Source organism: Podarcis melisellensis (genome assembly GCF_964234715.1).
Source record: "Podarcis melisellensis genome assembly, chromosome: 1".
NCBI lineage: Eukaryota > Metazoa > Chordata > Lepidosauria > Squamata > Lacertidae > Podarcis > Podarcis melisellensis.
Genome location: NC_138528.1, coordinates 4762514 through 4783254, shown reverse-complemented (window position 1 = coordinate 4783254; position 20741 = coordinate 4762514). Strand labels below are relative to the sequence as shown.

At 45.5% G+C, this 20741-nt stretch overlaps 1 protein-coding gene across 7 annotated transcripts in view; it reads left to right on the top strand.

Moving 5' to 3' along the window:
* Positions 1–20741, top strand: part of LOC309368634 (maestro heat-like repeat-containing protein family member 2B) — a 91354-nt gene that overhangs the window by 69229 nt on the left and 1384 nt on the right. For 4 of the 7 annotated variants that reach the window (XR_014167834.1, XM_081908867.1, XM_081908868.1 and 1 more), the window contains 7 exons: positions 695–841; positions 5996–6169; positions 8553–8708; positions 10958–11089; positions 12009–12111; positions 15827–15892; positions 18860–19072. Coding sequence is in view for 5 of the 7 variants with exons in the window: in XM_081908867.1 (XP_081764993.1) it covers positions 695–841; positions 5996–6169; positions 8553–8708; positions 10958–11089; positions 12009–12111; positions 15827–15892; positions 18860–19071 (990 nt within the window). In the remaining 2 variants the exon portion in view is untranslated. Of the gene's footprint in view, positions 1–694; positions 842–5995; positions 6170–8552; positions 8709–10957; positions 11090–12008; positions 12167–12853; positions 12879–15826; positions 15893–18859; positions 19082–20741 lie in introns of those variants that run through there. The other 3 variants (XR_014167835.1, XM_081908866.1, XM_081908869.1) reach the window with 2 other exon arrangements.

The window sequence follows — 20741 nt, the reverse complement described above, 5'->3', positions numbered from 1 at the left end:
GTACTATTTCTGGGTTAGCCGAGCCTGTAACCTGAAGCGTCTGTAACCCAAGGTACCTCTCTCTCTCTACATATATATATTAATAATAATAATAATAATTAAGAGACGCCTGCTTCTTGGAAGGAAAGCAATGACAAACCTAGACAGCATCTTAAAAAGTAGAGACATCACCTTGCCAACAAAGGTCTGTATAGTAAAAGCTATGGTTTTCCCCGGAGTGATGTGTGGAAGTGAGAGCTAGACCATAAAGAAGGCTTATCGCCAAAGAATGGATGCTTTTGAATTCTGGTGCTGGAGGAGACTCTTGAGAGTCCCATGGACTGCAAGAAGATCAAACCGAACCATTCTTAAGGAAATCAGCCCTGAGTGCTCACTGGAAGGACAGATCGTGAAGCTGAGGCTCCAATACTTTGGCCGCCTCATGAGAAGAGAAGACTCCCTGGAAAAGACCCTGATGTTGGGGAAGATGGAGGGCACAAGGAGAAGAGGACGACAGAGGACGAGATGGTTGGATAGTGTCTTCGAAGCTACAAACATGAGTCTGACCAAACTGCGGGAGGCAGTGGAAGACAGGAGGGCCTGGCGTGCTCTGGTCCAGGGGGTCATGAAGAGTCGGACACGACTAAACAACAACAACATATAAATGCAACGAAATACGGTAAATAACTAAATGAAATTGTCTGTTTATTGGCAGGCGATTCGGGACCCCATGCTAGGAGAAAGGGTGCGCTTGAAATCCGTTCTTCCCCTCCTGATGAAGAGGGCAGGAGACCAACACCTGGGCACCCGGCAGATGGCAATCAAGGGCCTGGCAAATGTTCTCCTTGTGGCTGCAGACAAGGTGAGGCTTTGCTCTTTAAAGGTGGCGTTATTGCAGGACACCCGTGCGTCAAAGGCATCAGCTGAGCGTGGCAACAGGAGACAGGGCCTTTTCTGCAGTGGCTTCCTGCTCGTGGAATGCTTTCGCCAGGGAGCCTCCCCTGGTGCCTAAAGACAGACAACGAAGACGCCAGATGAAAATGTTCCTCTCTAGCTATGCATTCGGCTGATTAACATCCTATGGCTTTTTTTAATGTGCTTGTAGAACTGGCGTTATTGGTTTGCTTTTTGTTTTGCTGTGTATTTTGTGGAATTCAACATCCTGGTCTTCTGATCGTTCTATCTGTGCAAGCTGGATAGTTCCGTTGGTTAGACTGTGGTGCTGATTTCTTTCTTTTTTATATATAATAATATTTTATTAAGTTTTAACAGTAAATAAATTCACAAAAATACAAAGTTACAAAATACAAAAGTACAAACATAAAAAAGAAAAAGAAGAAAAAGAAAGAAAAATACATAAAAAAGAAAACAAAAATCCCTCTTTTTTAATTTCTCATCTTTAATTAACTTATTTTCCTGACTTCCTCACACCTCCCTTTTTTGTATCCCTTTTGAAAATTGGTTCAGCAAATTCATATTCTATTAGTTTGTCTATTATCAATCCGATCTTACATTTTACCTTGTTGCTAGAACCCCTTCAATTCATTTCAATGCCATCAACTGTGGTGCTGATTTCACCAAGGTCGCAGGTTCAAGCCCCATATGGAACATATTTCTGCATCGCAAGGAGTTGTACTAGACCAGGGGCAGGCAACCTAGGGCCCGGGGGCCAGATGTGGCCCAATTGCCTTCTCAATCCGGCCCGCGGATGGTCCAGGAATCGGCATATTTTTACATGACTAGAATGTGTCCTTTTATTTAAAATGCATCTCTGGGTTATTTGTGGGGCCTGCCTGGTGTTTCGACATGAGTAGAATGAGTGCTTTTATTTAAAACGCCTCTCTGGGTTATTTGTGGGGCAGAGGAATGCGTTCATTCCCCCCCCCCAAAAAAAAATATAGTCTGGGCCACCACATGGACTGAGGGATGGTGGTGTTGGGATACTGCCGGGGAGACGGGGGCATCAGTCAGGCTGGGCAATCACCTTTGGAACAGCATCAAACAACACGAGCCTCAGATACATTTAGAGACTCGGCACGCTCTATCAGCAAGAGTTACCGTATTTTTCGCTCTATAAGACGCACCAGACCACAAGACGCACCTAGTTTTTGGAGGAGGAAAACAAGGGGGGAAAATATTCTGAATCTCAGAAGCCAGAACAGCAAGAGGGATCACTCCGCAGCGAAAGCAACAATCCCTCTTGCTGTTCTGGCTTCTGGGATAGCTGCGCAGCCTGCGTTCGCTCCATAAGACGCACACACATTTCCCCTAACTTTTTAGGAGGGGAAAAGTGAGTCTTATAGAGCAAAAAATACGGTAATAAATCTTCTCGCAGCAGAAGTGGCGGACAGAGCCATGTGTAAGCATATTTACAGCATTTATTCAGCATAGTTCAGGGACAAAGGAAAATAATAATAATAATAATAATAATAATAATAATAATAATAATAATAATAAATTTTATTTATATCCCGCCCTCCCCAGCTGAAGCCGGGCTCAGGGCGGCTAACAACACTAAAACAGTGCAACATTATAAAAACTAATTAAAATCAAAATTGATGGCGACCATAAACTAAAGTTTTGTAAAGATTGCCAAAGGAGGGAGTCAGGCTGCGCCCTGACCAAAGGCGTGGTGGAACAGCTCTGTCTTGCAGGCCCTGCGGAAAAATGTCAAGTCCCGCAGGGCCCTAGTCTCTTGTGACAGAGCGTTCCACCAGATTGGAGCTGCAGCCGAAAAAGCCCTGGCTCTGGTTGAGGCCAGCCTAACCTCTCTGTGGCCTGGGACCTCCAAGTTGTTTTTATTTGAAGACCGTAAGTTCCTCTGTGGGACATACCAGGAGAGGCGGTCCCGTAGGTATGAGGGTCCTAGGCAGTATAGGGCTTTGAAGGTTAAAACCAGCACCTTAAACCTGATCCTGTACTCCACCGGGAACCCATGCAGCTGGTATAGCACCGGATGAATGTGATCTTGCAGCAAGGACCCCGTAAGGAGTCTCGCCGTGGCATTCTGCACCCGCTGGAGTTTCTGGGTCAGTCTCAAGGGCAGCCCCACGTAGAGCGAGTTACAATAATCCAGTCTGGAGGTGACCGTCGTGTGGATCACAGTGGCTAGGTCAGGGCGAGAGAGGTAAGGAGCCAACTGCTTAGCATGTCTGCTTCCCTTCGTCTCCAGCAAACAGCTAAAAGCAAAAGCTATATAAAGTCAGCCAATTGGTGCCAAAAAAGGATAGAACTTTCTTTATGTATTCTACAACAACAGCAAGAATACTTATTGCAAAGTACTGGAAGACACAAGATCTACCCACCCGGGAAGAATGGCAGATGAAGGTGATGGACTACATGGAACTGGCGGAAATGACTGGCAGAATACGAGACCAGGGAGAAGAGTCGGTGGAAGAAGATTGGAAGAAATTTAAAGTTTATTTACAGAAACATTGTAAAATTGAGGAATGTTAGAAGGATGCTGGAATGAAGTTATGTGGTTTTAGCAGTAATGTTATAAAGGATTAAGTAAAAATGGATTGTTAATTGGTGAGAATGTAAAGTTACACTATATTAAGATAAATTATTAAGACAAAAACAAAGGTGGAAAGGATTTGCTGAAATAGCTAATTGAACTAGAATACAAAAAAGGGAGGTGTGAGGAGGTCAAGGAAACAAGCAAATGAAAGATAAGTTATGGGAATATTCGATGTGTTTTTTAATTGTTTCTATTTCTCTGTTTTTCCTTTTTCTTTCTTTTTTGTAATTTTTTGAAACTTCAATAAATATTATTTAATAATAAAAAAGCAAATGCAATATACAAACAGAAGTTCCCAGCAAGTTCCCACACACAACAGTCATGCCTGTTCCCTTTTAAGGTGGAATGGAACTATATCCTAACAGGTGGACCAGCCCACAGCTGAAAAATGTTGCTGAACGCCTGTCCTTGACCACCCTCTGAGACCCTTCCAGTTCTACAATTCTATGATTCTAATATTTCAGCTTGCCAGACAGAACAATCCTTTCTCCCCCTGCTCCTAGCACTATACTGGGGTTTCTCCAGACACCCCCCAAGCCAATTTGTGGGGTGCATGTGGGAAGAAGGGGGGGAAGTCCCATTATGCAAATGGAAGTCCTTGCTGAGGGCTTCAGCTGACATGGGGAACCCTGCCCTGTATTTCAAACTCTTTATGGAAGGACCAAACGATTCATTAGAGCAGTGGGAGAATTTTATTCAATACAGTGGTACCTCGGGTTAAGAACTTAATTCGTTCCGGAGGTCTGTTCTTAACCTGAAGCACCACTTTAGCTAATGGGGCCTCCCACTGCCGCCACACGATTTCTGTTCTCATCCTGAAGCAAAGTTCTTAACCCGAGGTACTACTTCTGGGTTAGCGGAGTCTGTAACCTGAAGCGTATGTAACCCGAGTGTAATGGTTATATGGGGTTGCTCGTGCGTAAGTTGCCACCACTCCTGGCTAGGTGGCCTGGTTAAACCTTTCCTGGCTGGACAGCCCTTCACTTCGTGGCTGTTCAGTCACTAGCAGAATCCGTCAGTGGACGTTTCTTGAACTTCTTCCAGCAAAGAAGTTCTTTGACGCCAAGTCTACACCTACTTTCCCTGCGCGGAAGTCTTCTGCGCAGGGTGGATGTGGGTGGCGGAGGACCTGTGCTCTCCCCGCTGGTCTCCGGCGAGGAGTCCTGGAGCCCCCTCTCCGATTCCCCCATCCGCCCCCCTTTATCCCTGGGGTTACGCTGATTTCCTTCCCCAGCCGATGAGCTCCCTCTCTCCCTGCTGGGCCCTTCTCCGGCATCGCTTGGGAGCCTTGCCTCCTCCTCTGGCTCCGATGTCAGTTCCCTGACACCGAGGTACCACTGTATAAGCTAAGCAAGCTATAGCTTAGGGGCCCCACTCTCTTGGGGGCCCAAAAAAAATTAAAGGAAAAAAACCTGGATGTACATTTCCAAAATATAAGATAAAAAACAAATAAAATAAAGCCTACATACAGCAGCAGTGTTTTGTGTTGTGTAGGCTCCTGCGATGTAAGTCATGGGCCCCGCCTGCTAGCCTGCTCCCTCAAATATCACCGGTTTGCTCCTTTCTATATACAGTGGTGCCTCGGGTTAAGAACTTAATTCACTCCAGAGGTCCGTTCTTAACCTGAAACTGTTCTTAACCTGAAGCACCACTTTAGCTAATGGGGCCGCTGCTGCCACCGCACCGATGCACAATTTCTGTTCTCATCCTGAAGCAAAGTTCTTAACCCAAGGCACTATTTCTAGGTTAGCAGAGTCTGTAACCTGCAGCGTCTGTAACCTGCAGCGTCTGTAACCCGAGGTACCACTGTACTGCAGGCAAAATCACAGCCGCTCTAAACTAAGCCAAGAGGCAGTTGAGGTTATTTGAAAAGCCACATATGTATTGACTTAGACTTAATTAGACTTCATTTTTTCCCCAGGCGTATTTACTAAGAATAAATGCTAAAGTGTATCTGTGTGCTTGCTGGTCGATATATTTAATTTGGCCTCGTAAATTATTTCACATAAGGGATTGTGGATTTTATAGTCCCCCCTCCCCGTTTTTGTTCTGTATATCATTGCATCCGTCATGAAGATAAAATGAGTATTTTGAAAAAGGACTCTTGCCTCTCTGCCATATCATGGGTGCTCATCTAAAGCAAACAACATCCTGCAGGATTCATCTCACCCGGGATACAGTCTGTTTGCACTACTGCCTTCTGGCAGGAGATATAGAAACATCAAGTCAAGGACAAATAGACTGAAAAATAGTTTCTATCCAAGAGCTGTGGCCTTTTTGAATGCTGTAACTCGATAGTGTGACCTGGGAGTTTGATGGGTGTGGGTGTGGGTGTGGCTGGAATGTGGTTTGTTTGGTTGTTGTTGTTGTTTTGCTTTTGTTGTTTTTAAGGGATGGCATCCAATTTCGTTGCACTTGTGCAATGTTGCACTTGTGTAATGACAATAAAGAATCTATCTATCTATCTATCTATCTATCTAATGTCCTCCCTCCCAGGTGAAACAGCAGAAGAGGACCATTGTGGCTATTTTCCTGGGAACGTTGTACGACGCAAATGTGGTGCTGGAGGGTCTCAGAGCCCTTGCCCTGGTCTTTCCTTACCTGAAAAGGCAGGATGTGGGCTTCATGTTCAAAGACATCTCTACGAAGACCATCACCTACCTGAGTGATGTAAGCCAGTGATAGAACCCCCAACCCCACCCTTCAAATTTTCCTGAGATCCGACTTTGTGTTTCAAGTTACCTTCCCATGATGAACATAGGGAACTGCCTTGCAATGAATGCGTCATACTATGGTTCCATCTACTTCAGTGTCGTCTGCACTGACTGGCAGCGACTCTCTGGGGCTTTCAAGCCAAAAGGCTCTCCTAGCCCTGCCTGGAGACGCCAATGGGGAATGAACCTACGACCTTTTGCATGCGAAGCAGATGTTCTGCCAATGAGCTACAGCCCTTGCCATTGCTTGCTGCCAGCTCATCTCTGCTATAGGGAAGGGATGCTCTGCAGGGATGTTGCGCAATGGACCCTCCAGGAAGCTGTGGGTTGGTCTTGTGTGTTAGTTAAGGGACGCAGGTGGCGCTGTGGTCTAAACCACTGAGCCTCTTGGGCATGCCGATCAGAAGGTCAGTGGTTTAAATCCCCGTGATGGAGTGAGCTCCCGTTCCTCTGTCCCATCTCCTGCCATCCTAGCAGTTCAAAAGCACACCAGTGCAAGTAGATAAATAGGTACCATTGTGGCGGGAAGGTAAACGGAGTTTCTGTGTGCTCTGGTTTCCGTCACGGTGTCCCATTGCACCAGAAGCGGTTTAGTCCTGCTAACCACATGACCCGGAAAGCTGACTGTGGACAAACGCCGGCTCCCTTGGCCTGAAAGCAAGATGAGTGCCGCAACCCCATAGTCACCTTTGCCTGGACTTAACTGGCCAGGGGTCCTTTACCTTTAAGCATGTGAGCAAATTCACTCAATGCTCTTAAGCCCGTGGTGGCCAAACTCAGCCCTCCAGATGTTTTGGGACTACAATTCCCACCATCCCTGACCACTGGTTCTGTTAGCTAGGGATGCTGGGAGTTGTAGTTCCAAAACATCTGGAGGGCCGAATTTGGCCACCATTGTAAGCAAACCAGTCTCTCACCCTCCTCTCTCCCACCATCTTCAATATACAGGAAAGAATAACACTGGCCTGCATTACAGGGTTGTCGTAAAGGTTACTGAGAACTTTTAAAAAGTGGTTTGAACCGTCAAAAAGTTTGTTTCAGAAATACGAAGGTCTCTGGAGGATTTTTGTCTTTCTTTTCCAAACTTTCCCACTACACCACGGATAGCTAATGTTCTGCAAGCTACCGGGATTAAGAGGTTGAGGATCCTGTCTCCCCAACGATCACTTTCAGATTAAGAGCTTCACATTCTTCCTACTGAGATATGGTTGCCAGTTTGCTAGGATTACCCACTTTGATTGGAAAAATTAGCACTGATACAGGTGACACGTAACACCTATTCCACATTTGTAAGAACTCGATAGTTTAGCACCCACACTTTGGAACTCCCTGCCTCTTGATATAAAGTAGGCATCTTCAGTACAATTTGCAATTTTTGTTCAGGAGCATGAAAATTCACCAGTGGTTTAGTGTACATTTCTCCAATATGCACATTTTTGTATGCATTTCCTCCCCAGTACGTATCCCCTGCCCTTATATTCTTATAGGTACACTTTTTGGTGCCTGGCTGCTAAAAACATTATTATTTAGACAAGCCTACCCAGATGCTTGGGTGCGGGTGGCGCTGTGGTCTAAATCACAGAGCCTAGGACTTGCCGATCAGAAGGTCGGCGGTTCAAATCCCCGTGACGGGGTGAGCTCCCGTTGCTCGGTCCCAGCTCCTGCCAACCTAGCAGTTCGAAAGCACATCAAAGTGCAAGTAGATAAATAGGTACCACTCCAGCGGGGAAGGTAAACAGCGTTTCCATGTGCTGCTCTGATTCGCCAGAAGCAGCTTAGTTATGCTGGCCACAGGACCCGGAAGCTGTACGCCGGCTCCCTTGGCCAATAAAATGAGATGAGCGCCGCAACCCCAGAGTCGGCTTCGACTGGACCTAACTAACGGTCAGGGGTCCCTTTACCTTTACCTTTTACCCAGATGCTTAAGAAGAGTTTGGATTTGATATCCCGCTTTATCACTACCTGAAGGAGTCTCATAGCGGCTCACATTCTCCTTTCCCTTCCTCCCCCACAACAAACACTCTGTGAGGTGAGTGGGGCTGAGAGACTTCAAGGAAGCGTGACTGGCCCAAGGTCACCCAGCAGCTTCAGGTGGAGGAGCGGGGAAGCGAACCGGGTTCACCAGATTATGAATCTACCGCTCTTAACAACTACACCACACTGGCATGAATTTTAACCTGTTTCCGCAGTTTATTTTTGTCTTGATTTTAATGTTTCATCGTTTTGTGAATTGCTTTGCAGTTGCTGATTTCTTTCACAATCATGCAGTGTATACGTTTTATGAAATTATAAATAAAGAATGATAATCGGTTGCGGGTTGTTTCTTTTCCTGCCTACAGGTTGATGCGGAGATTCGCGAGGCATCATTCCATCTCTTTGGCATCCTGGCTAACTTGCCCAAATTCAGATACAGAACTTTTTTTGCTGAGCAAGCGAGGAAGAGTTTGGTGCCTCTTCTGATTCACCAGTGGGACCCCAATCCCAAGGTGTCTGAGGTAAGACCCAGAGCCCCGTCCATCCCATCTGGGTCACTGAATACCAAAGGAAAGTGATAGTTCCTTAGCCGTTGCCTCCTGGCAAAGTCACATTACGATGGCACAGGGTGAGGCCCAAAATAGAGGTTCCTGCATAATTTGATCTCTGAGAGATCTCTCATAATAACTGTCTAGACTGGCACCTCCTAGATCAGTGCAATCCTAAATGTGTCTACGCAGAAGTAAATCTGTCATGCTCAATGTTTATGTTATAGGAGTTCTGAGGTCTCATATATATAAATCATACGTCCATAAATTTACAAGGCAAACACATACATAAGTGCGTCTGAAATAGTACAGGAGAACAATCCTGAAACCATTTTGACTCTCCCAAATTGACCTCAAATGTTTCTCTGCAAGGAGGAAGGAAATGGGAAAATTTCCTCCCCTTTGTATCTTTGCTCACAAATCCTGTCTTAAGGGCGTACAGTGGTGCCCGTTCCGCGAGTCTCTTCGTCTAGCAGTTTTTTCGTCTTGCAAAGCAAGCCCATTAGCGGTTTAGCGGATTAGCGCTATTAGCGGCTTAGCGGGCTTAGCGGATCAGCTGATAAGTGGCTTAGCGGATCAGCTGATAAGCGGCTTAGCGGATCAGCTATAAGCGGCTTAGCGGATCAGCTGATAAGCGGCTTAGCGGATCAGCTGTTAAGCGGCTTAGCGGATCAGCTGATAAGCGGCTTAGCGGATCAGCTGTTTAGCGGCTTAGCGGATCAGCTGTTAAGCGGCTTAGCGGCTTAGCAGCTTGGAAAAAAGGGGGGAGGGAAAAAAATCCTGCAGGAACTCGCAAGACACTTTCGTCTTGCGAAGCAAGCCCATAGGAAATTTGTTTTGCGAAGCACCTCCAAAACGGAAAACCCTTTCGTCCAGCAGGTTTTCCGTCTTGCGAGGCATTCGTCTTGCGGGGCACCACTGTATCTGTGTATGAATAAGGTGAGCCTATAACCTGGATTCAGGAACTGAGTATTTAATATCACAAAAGAATGGCCAGGATGCCCAGGTAAAAGCAAACAGTGACCGTTATCGGGTATCCTGGCAGACAGGTTTTCTGCTGTAGATTGCATGTATGATGTTTTGGGGGGTGGTCTTGAGCTACAGGGGAGGCAATTTTCAAATGTCTATATAAACGCTTGCACACCATTGTTCTAGGTTCCTCTCCTCCCTCCCTGCATGGGGTGAGCGGGAGACCCTGTTGCAACAGTTTAATAAAGATCAGGCTTACTAGCTGCTTTGCTTCTCAATATTCTCTGGTTGGCCTCTGTTCATAGCTGTCAACCGTCCCTTATTTGGCGGGAAAGTCCTTTATCCCAGCGCCGTGTCCCGCTGCTGTCCCTTATTGATGACGTCCCTTAAATTTCCCGGGTTTCAAAGGAAGCAGCTCCTCTCCCTCCCTCCCTGCCGGCCAGGGAGGAGGGAGGCTCCAGCTGTGATGCTTGGCTGCGTTGCTCACCCAATAAGGAGTCTAAGAACGACTGGGGGGTGGAGCTTGCATGTCTTGTGCTGATCAAATTGGCTGCGTTGCCTGGGGACTCGCCTTTGCTCAGCGCTTCCCAGCGGAGAGGTGACGGTGGTTTTCCTTGCTGCATCCCCTTTGCCGGGTTGCTGCGCTGTGGGAACCACCGCTTGAGGCTTCGTTTGGCTGCTGGCTGGGCTTTCTGCCTTTGGCTCGGAGGGGCTCAGAAGCTGAACATACCTGTGTTTGGAATCGGATGGTTACGTCGTCGATGTCCCACTCACCCTTGCCGGGGAAAAGGTCTGTCTGGAGCGGGGGCACATGGTGGGGAAAAGGAAAGGAGGTGGTTGAGTACAATGGCGGGCGGCGATCTCGGGGGGGGGGCCTTTTGGATTTGTTTTGGAGGCTCCTTCGATTGACTGGTTGTCAATCGAAAGGAAAGGAGCTGGTTGTCTGAAATCCCTTATTTTGGCTGCTGATCCCTTATTTTCGAGGCTGCTGGTCCCTTATTTTCAAATCTGTAAGTTGACAGCTATGCCTCTGTTATTTTTCTCCTTCCGATTGAGAACCTACTTAAGGACTCTATACGGGCTCTTGGATACCCCATAAGGGAAAGAGAGCAGTATTTTCCTTCCAACAGTTTGGTTTCTGTAAATTATTATTTTCCTGCAGTGCATTCACGTCTTTGAAGGAGCCTACTGATAATTCTGGAAGTGCACAGTTCTGCTTTCCCCCCCCGCACCCTCTCTCTTCTTTCTTTCAGGCCTGCAGAGCTGCATTTCTACATTCGGTGCCATTTTTGGCCAAAGGGAAGTTGAGAGTCCATCTGGAAGAACTGTACACCACCAGCAGTTTGGGGCTCCCAAATTTACGCATGCACATATGCAAGCAGCTGGTGAGAGACAAAGAGATCCCCGAATGAGGGGGCTATCAGTCAGGCACAGGCAAACTTGGCCCTCCAGATGTTTTGGGACTACAACTCCCATCAGTGGTCAGGGATGATGGGAGTTGTAGTCCCAAAACATCTGGAGGGCCGAGTTTTCCTAGGCCTGCTATAAGTGCAGTGTCCTTGTGGCAGGAAGGCGGCAGTGAAGGAGAAATCCTAGAAGAGTTGCCGAGTTGGAAGGGACCCTGCGGGGTCATCTAGCTCAACCTCCCTGCGGTGCATGAAACCTGCCCACAGCTGTCCCTGGGTAGGCTCGAACCCCCAACAGTATGGTTAAAAGCCTTAGTGCTGAGTTGTCACAGCTTTATTCTGCAATAGAGCCCCCCTCGAGGGGACATGCTTCTCTGGTTCCTAAGAGGAGGCCTCAAGAAATCAGAAACTGGACACTCCACACCCAATATTACGGAAGGGGGGGGGGACAGGGAATAGACGGGAAATGCCTGTTGATTTTGTTTGTATATTTCATTTCTATAAAATGCACAGCACGGTGTTGGGTCATAAAACTCACAAAAGGAAAATTTGTCACAAAAGGCACTACAGCTATTAAAATTAGAATTAAAATTAAAATTAAAATTAAAATTAAAATTAAAATTAAAATTAAAATTAAAATTAAAATTATTTATTATTTATACCCCACCCATCTGGCTGGGCTTCCCCAGCCACTCTGGGCTACTTCCAACAAAATATTAAAATACCATCATACATCAAACATTAAAAACTTCCCTAAACAGGAAACTAAAACTAAAACTAAAACTAAATAAAAAAAAGAGTCATTTTGTCGTATCACTATTGCCTCTTTTTATTTCATTTATCTTTTTTTTTGGCAGCCAAGGAAGCTAATGAGAATGTTGTGTTTGATCAATGTCAGGTAAACAGCCACCCAGGGACGAGGAGGGAGCTCTTGAAAAAGACCAAAGCCTATTTTCCAAGCAGGTGGGAAGAGATCCAGATCCGAGCCCTCGAGTTGTCAGGTGAGAGGCCAGGCCGCCAGGGGCTGATGGGAGACGTAGTTTTCTCTCTCCGCCTGTGAACATGAGTTGTAGGAGTTTCTCCGAGATTTGGTGTTCAACATTAAGGACTATCAAAAAGAGAGGAACTGAGAGAGAATTAAGAGCCTTGGACGTGAGATCTCCAGGCTGATAGTAGATCAAGACTGATGGACACTTGTTGGGGGCTGAAACCGGGAAAGGGGGGGTGGAGTTTGGGAATCCAAAGGGTTCATAATTACAATTTAATCTGTTTTTATTTTTTTGTCATTAGTATGAAAATTGGGAAATTCGTGGAAGGGAATCTTGGTCGACCTTAGAAAAAATGTTTTAAGAATAAGAATTGATGGATAAGTATTTATGTTTAAGTTTGGATAAGGTAGAATTGGACTTTAAAATGAATTAAATTAAATGAAAATAAGGTTAGCAAAAAAAATTGAGGAAAGGGATGAAGGAGAAAAAGTAAAATAATAATATGTTAAGATAAATTATTAAGTTAAAGTTGAGAAATAAGTAATAAGGATTTGCTGAGTTAATAATTTGAATTGGAATACAAGAAGGGGAGGTGCGAGGAGGTCTGAGAAATAAGTCAAAAGAAATTAAGTAATTGAAATTTTATGTGTTTTTTAACTGTTTTTAAGTTTTGTATTTTTGTATGTTTGTTTTTTTGTTCATTTTTGTTTTGTTTTATTGTGGAAAAAGCTAATAAATATTCATTTAAAAAAAGAAGAACATGAGTTGTAGGTCTTTGCATGAGAACGTCAGTGTTTCATGTGAATGGTCCATGGTGTAATGTAATTATGTTTAAGTTTTTAAATGCAAATCACTTAGAGACCTTTCAGATAGCCAGCTACTAATAAGTCTAATAATTGATTGATTGATTGATTTTGATTGATTGATTAAAACATCTGCAAGGCACCAGGTTAGATATTATTGTTCTAGTCCAGGGGTCTGCAACCTTTAAGACAAAGAGAGCCACTTAGACCCGTTTCCGAAGAAAAAAAACCCGGGAGCTGCAAAACTCGTCATTATAAAAATAACTTTTTTGTCACTTTTTTATTATTTCTTTGTTTGACCCCTCAGAATTACTCCTCCTCATAGAAATAAACGTTAAATTAACAAGTTACCTTTGTGTGTGTGTGTGTGTGTTCTTCACTCCCCTTCAAAACAGTGACCAGAGTACATGCCCCTTACAATGTAGCGGGCGGGCGGGAAGGTGACGTCGGGACGGTGCGTGACTAACACACGCACCACCCCCATGCGACGTCACAGCCAGTACAGCGCCCGCCACAGTGGGGAGTGTCGGGGCGAACAATGCGCCTCCTCCCCTCGCTAGTATCCGCCCCGGAGCCGTGGCGAAGGTGTAAAAGAGCCACATGCGGCTCCGGAGCCGCGGGCTGCAGACCCCTGTTCTAGTCATATTGATGTATGCACACAGAGACACACACACATGGGAGAGAGAGGAAATACATTTCAGCAGACATGAAATCTTCATGAAAATTGGTGGTTATTGTTAAATATTTAAAGTACTTCATTTGCACCTTCCCCCTTAGACGGAGTTTACAGGAGGGTCCTCATCAGATTTTGAAATATACTCAAAGTGATTTCATGCTCTTTATTCAGCTCATAGTGGTGAGGAGGAATGAATGAATGTCCCCTCAAAGTATCTGCTTTATATACATTATTTACACAATGGGCTGCACATGATTGGCTAATTCTGGAATTCTACTGTAAGCCAATCAGGTTGTGGATTCACTTATATCTGGAGCTGGATTGGGTGGTTCTTGCCAACCAATCATACTGCTGCATTGTTTTAGGACCAATCAGACTGCTGCATTCTGAATCCTATTGTTCTAGGACCAATCAGACTGCTGCAGTTTGGATCCTATTCAACTCAGTACATAACAGATTTACAGTATGACAAGTCCAGGAATCTCACACTCATGTTACACTATTATACCACTTCGTGTGTTTTTAAAAATATTTTATTTATGATTTTCAGTTTCATACATTTCAGTCACTTTACTATCATTTTAACAGTTCAAAACTTCATTTTCTTCCCCCTCTTTCTGCAGTTCCTTAAATTTATTTTTAATATTTTCTGCATATCCAAATTAAATTAATTTGCTCATATTCATCTCCTTTAAATACATTTATAAAATTGCAGGTTATTACAATTATGCTGCCAATGTTCTTATCTGTCTACAGTTTGTTTGTAAATATTCAGCCAACCATTCTTTTATAAAAAGTTTGTTATCTTGATTTCTTATTTCCCAGTAAGTTTCACTATTATACCACTTTGGGCTCCCCAACCCTAAAGAATTCTGGGAAGTGTTGTTTGGGACAGGCGCCGTGAGTTGTTGGACGACCCCTGCTGCTCTTCCGGAACTACAATTCCCAGAGTTCCATGGAAAGGGCTATTGATTGTTAAACCACTCTCAATTTTACCCGTGGACTGCCATCTGTCCAGATTTTAATTTGCTCTGAACTAATTTTAAGATGTATTTTAATTAACTGATTGCCTGTTTTCATGTTCTTATGTTCTTTGTACAGTGGATGCTCGGGTTGCGAACGTGATCCGTGCGGGAGGCACATTCACGACCCACAGCTTACGCAACCTGCAGCGCCACATCTGCGCATGCGCAGGTTGCAATTTGGCACTTCTGCGCATGCGCAAAGCGTGATTTAGTGCTTCTGCGCATGCACAAGCGCTGAAACCCAGAAGTAACCCATTCTGGTACTTCCAGGTTTCGGCGCGTCCGTAACCCAAATCATGCAACTTGAAGCGTCTGTAACCCGAGGTATGACTGTATACTGTGTTAGCTTTATGGTGTTAGTGTGATAGGAATTTTGAGGTCTTAGATATATGGAAATGTTCATAAATGTACTACCCAAGTACGTACATAGATCAGCACAGGAAGACCGACCTGAAGCCATTTTGATTCCTAAACTGAGCAAATGTTTTCTCTGCAAGGTCAAAATGGAAAAGCCTCCCCATTGTCTTTTCCTTCACAAATCCTGTCTTAAGGGTATGTCTGTGTTTGAATAGGGTGTGAGCCTGTGACCTGGCCCAGGAACTAAGTATTTATCACTACAAAAGACTGGCCAGGCTCCCCAGGCAATCCAGTCAAGTAACCTGCCAGACAGGAGATAAACAAGGACAGGAGAAAAACAACATTCAAATTTCTGTTTTAGACCGCCTTTTCTGTGATGTAGGTATGATGTATCTGAGGGGTGGTCTTAGGTTACACCCCTTCTGTGATGTATGTATGATGTTTCTGGGGATGGTCTTGATCTACAGGGTGGCAATTTCAAAAGTCTTTATAAGGCCTTGCGTGCTATTTTTCTGGGTCCCTCCTCTCTCCTGCGGGTGAGGGGAGCACCCTGTTGCAACAGATCAATAAAGATCAAGCTTACTAGCCGCTTTGCTTCTCAATATTCTCTGGTTGGCCTCTGTTATTCTCTCCTACCAATAGGGAACCTATGTAAGGACTCTATATGGGCTCTTGGATACCCCATAAGGGAAAAGGGCAATTTTTGTTTACAACATTAGCCACCCTGAACCCAGCTCTAGCCAGGGAGGGCAGGGTACAAATGCAAATTTATTATTTTTATTATTATTATTAAACCGCTCTGGGGATTTTATAGCTAAGATGGCATCAGATACCTGACCTGTCCTTGTTTGACTTCTTTCCTCCAGGAGTTATTCTGGACTGCATGCAGCTCACAGAACTAGACGAGACTTTGCGGCTGCTGCTGCTGGCCTGTAAGTCACCCAAAAGTAGTGAATTGCACAGAAAATATGTTGGAATGTTAAGGATGGTCGCAGAGGATATATTGATTCAATATTATCCTTCCTTCCTTCATCATCATCATCATCATCATTTTTTTATTTGTACAGTGGTACCTCAGGTTACATATGCTTCAGGTTACATACGCTTCAGGTTACAGACTCCGCTAACCCAGAAATAGTACCTCGGGTTAAGAACTTTGCTTCAGGATGAGAACAGAAATCATGCAGCAGCAGCGGGAGGCCCCATTAGCTAAAGTGGTGCTTCAGATTAAGAACAGTTTCAGGTTAAGAACAGACCTCCAGAACTAATTAAGTACGTAACGAGAGGTACCACTGTATAACGCCAACGCTTTCTTACAATAATATCTCACAATACTCAAGGCGGTTTACAAGCTGAAGAAACAAAAAATGTACATCTTATAACAATCTAAAAATGTGTCAATAAAACAAAACTTTAGAATAAGCAGCCTACCTCAAATGAAGTAACATTCAAGAGTTATTAGAGTAGTATAAAATGATAATATCAACATAAAAAAGTTAAACAGAAATCCACTCAACAGTTACAATAAATAATTCCTAAACCAAAATCAATAAAACAACGGAAAGCCACAGTACATAAAAGAATACAATCAAATTGAGAAGCAGAGACTAGAGGGTGGAGCAGGGCAGGAGGAAGGAGGCTAGTGAGTCGTGTAGCAGAGCACATTCCCCTCTCCCCCCCCCTATTTTTGGGATAACAGTTTATTAATTTTCCAAAAATAAAAAAAATAAAAAAAAATAATAATATTCACATCCAGAAATTTAAACCACAAATCTTAATTGATCTTCCCTGCACTCCCCCTCCTGGTTCCATTATTTTACTGTTATTCATGCATGTCGTTAAAAAAACACATTCCCCTTGATACAGCAGGAAGCTAGTTTGCAGATTCGTTTGAACCTCGTTAGTTAAGCAATCCAGTCTGGCTTGATCAGACTGGATTCTTGCTGGTGTCCCCTTTGATCCCTCTTAAAAGAATATAGAAGCAAGAGTCTTTCCTTAAAGGTGACAAGAAGTTTACTCGCATTCAGTTCGCAGTATGATCCCTGAAGGCAGGCTTCAACTCCTAGCTACAGAACATGTTGTTGTTTAGTCGTTTAGTCATGTCCTACTCTTCGTGACCCCCTGGACCAGAGCACGCCAGGCCCTCCTGTCTTCCACTGCCTCCCGCAGTTTGGTCAAACTCATGCTCGTCCCTACGAGAACACTGTCCCACCATCTCGTCCTCTGTCGTCCCCTTCTCCTTGTGCCCTCCATCTTTCCCTACATCAGGGTCTTTTCCAGGGAGTCTTCTCTTCTCATGAGGTGGCCAAAGTATTGGAGCCTCAGCTGCAGGATCTGTCCTTCCAGTGAGCACTCAGGGCTGATTTCCTTCAGAATGGATCGGTTTGATCTTCTTGCAGTCCATGGGACTCTCCAGAGTCTCCTCCAGCACCATAATTCAAAAGCATCAATTCTTTGGCGATCAGCCTTCTTTATGGTCCAGCTCTCACTTCCATACATCACTACTGGGAAAATCATAGCTTTAACTGTACGGACCTTTGTTGGCAAGGTGATGTCTCTGCTTTTTAAGATGCATCTTTTTAAGATGGAGCAGGAACCGGCAAGCCACTCCAGTATCCCTGCCAAGAAAACTCCATGGACAAAGACAACAGGCATATAAAAGTTACAGAACATAGTGTGAGTTTATCCCATATGGGGATGGAGCCCATGTGCTGCTGGCTGAGAGCCAGCAGACAGCAAAATACATTAAGAGAACAGCTTCAAGAGAACAAAAATGGCTGCAGGAGAACATCATGGCATCAAGAGAGAGAAATGGCTGCCTGATTTGGCTCTTTTATGGAGTCAGCCAGAATCATGCCCATCTCCCTGGTCACATGCAGGGGGAGGAAGCTACAGACCAGGTGTAACAGGAAGCTGGAGTAACATCCCCCTGCCTGTGTCCACTCTAGGGAAACAAGGAATGTTGTATTTGACTGCTCCAATGGATAACATCCCACAAAATACTGTATTTTTCTGGGTATAACACGCCCCCGTATATAAGACGCCACCTACTTTGGGGGACTCCAATTTAAGAAAATGGGGAGGATTGCCCAAAGTTGCTGAGCCGAAAATCACTTACCCAACTGACAAACGCTGCCCATCGCATGCATCACAGAAGAAAACAAGCGTCTGACTGCTCGCCGCCACCAGCTGCCAATCAACCACCCAATTGCCGCCACCACAGCCAATCCTAAGCAGCCCTTGCCACAGCCACCAATCACCCACCCAATCGCCGCTGAAAAGCTCCTGCTCACGGCTGCAACCAATCGCCTGTCCCGCATATGCACTATCCGTGGCTCAGTTTTTTGGCTCAGTTCTTTTTCCTTTTTAGCCTGCAGGAGCCGAATTCTGCAGGACCCAGAAGGGTAAAAGGGAAAAAACCGAGCCAACGCAGCAGCAGTATATAGTAGTGGTAAAAGGTAAAGGGTAAAAGGACCCCTGACCATTAGCTCCAGTCGTGGCCAACTCTGGGGTTGCGGCTCTCATCTCGCTTTATTGGCTGAGGAAGCCGGCGTACAGTTTCCAGGTCATGTGGCCAGCAAGACTAAGCCGCTTCTGGCAAACCAGAGCAGTGCATGGAAACGCCGTTTACCTTCCCGCCAGAGCAGTACCTATTTATCTACTTGCACTTTGTGCTTTCAAACTGCTAGGTTGGCAGGAGCAGGGACCGAGCAACGGGAGCTCACCCCATCGCGGGGATTTGAACCGCCAACCTTCTGCTCGGCAAGCCCTAGGCTCTGTGGTTTAACCCACAGCGCCACCTGCGTCCCTTATAGTAGTGGTAGTCAGGTTCTGTTGGCATATCTGCTCTTGTTACTTGTAGAGTTGGTCCTCTGACACATCTGCCCCTCCTATTTCAGCGCTCGAGAAGCTTGAGGAGGCGCCCAGCCATGGCGTTCAAGGGGCAGCTGCTGAGGTGACTGCCTGCCTGCTCAAGAAGTGGGGGGGGGATCTGCTGAGGAGGAAAGTTGCCGGCCGAAGCAGGAGCAGCATCACCCAAAGGTCTGCCCCCATGTGGGTGCAACCCAGCACCATCACGGAAGTCGCTTCCGTCCAAGAACTCTACGAGTGAGGTTGGTCCCGTAAGTACCTCTCGCAGCGGTTGGAGAACCACCTTTGAATTTATGCATGGGAAGTTTGCATTGGGATTCAGAATTTGCAGAGATCAAATTCCTTGAGCATCCCACTTTGGAAGCAAGAAAGCAGGGGAGAGAGGAAGGGGCAATGCAATTGTTGTTTCAAGATTGGTTTGATTGTTTTAAAAATCGTCTAGAATCACCCTTTAGATACCATTAAGTTGTTGTTGTTGATGATGATGGTGATGGGTTGCTGGGTTTCCCCAGCCACTGTAGGGACACGGGTGGCGCTGTGGTCTAAACCACTGAGCCTCTTGGGCGTGCCAATCAGAAGGTTGGTGGTTCAAATCCCAGTGACGAGACGAGCTCCCGTTGCTCTGTCCCAGCTCCTGCCAACCTAGCAGTTCTAAGCATGCCAGTGCAAGTAGATAAATAGGTACTACTGTGGCGGGAATGGTGTTTCCATGCGCTCTGGTTTCCGTCACGGTGTTCCGTTGCGCCAGAAGCAGTTTAGTCCTGCTGGCCACATGACCCGGAAAGCTGTCTGTGGCAAACGCCAGCTCCCTCAGCTTGAATAGCGAGATGAGTGCTGCAACCCCATAGTTGCCTTTGACTGGACTTAACCATCCAGGGATCCTTTACTTCTACCCCAGTCACACTTGATCCAAAAGGGATAGGCTGTACCAAGCATAGCCATTGTGCATGCTCTTCAACATCTCTCCAATGAAAATAGGGACGTCCTGTTGTTGTTGTTGTTGTTGTTGTTGTTGTTGTTGTTGTTGTTGTTGTTGTTTATACCCTGCTCATCTTACTGGGTTGCCCCAGCCACTCTGGGCAGCTTCCAACATATATAAAAACATAGCAAAACATTAAACATTAAAAAAACTATACCAGGCTGCCTTCAGATGGCTCGGGGGTCAGTTAACTCCATACCCTCCAACTTTTCTCGAGTGAAAACAGGGACATCCTAAGGAAAAGCAGGACATTCCGGGTTGAAATCAGAAACCAGGACGGTAAATCCAGAACTGTCGCGGGAAAATAGGAACCCCTGAAGGGTCTGAATGTGGTGTCATCCATTTATAGAGCTCCCTTTGCCCCTTACTGTTTGCCATGCTGTCTGAGACTGACGGAGTCTTATCATTTGGCATCAGATGTGGGAGAGGGAAAGAGAGACTGGGGTGGTGGGTAGGGAGGACTTTTAAGGGAGAATCAATGGGTTTGTGGGAGGGTGCATAACCTTGCCACCTGAACATATAAATTTATTTATTTATTCATACATACATACATACATACATACCCCGCCCATCTGGCTGAGTTTCCCCAGCCACTCTGGGCGGCTCCCAATCAAATGTTAAAAACAATACAGCATTAAATATTAAAAACTTCCCTAAACAGGGCTGCCTTCAGATGTCCTTTAAAGATAGGATAGCTGCTTATTTCCTTCACATCTGAAGGAAGGGCGTTCCACAGAACGGGCGCCACTACCGAGAAGGCCCTCTGTCTGGTTCCCTGTAACCTCACTTCTCAAAATGAGGGAACCACCAGAAGGCCCTCAGCTCTGGACCTCAGCGTCCAGGCAGAACGATGGGGGTGGAGACGCTCCTTCAGGTATACAGGACCGAGGCCATTTAGGGCTTTCAAGGTCAGCACCAACACTTTGAATTGT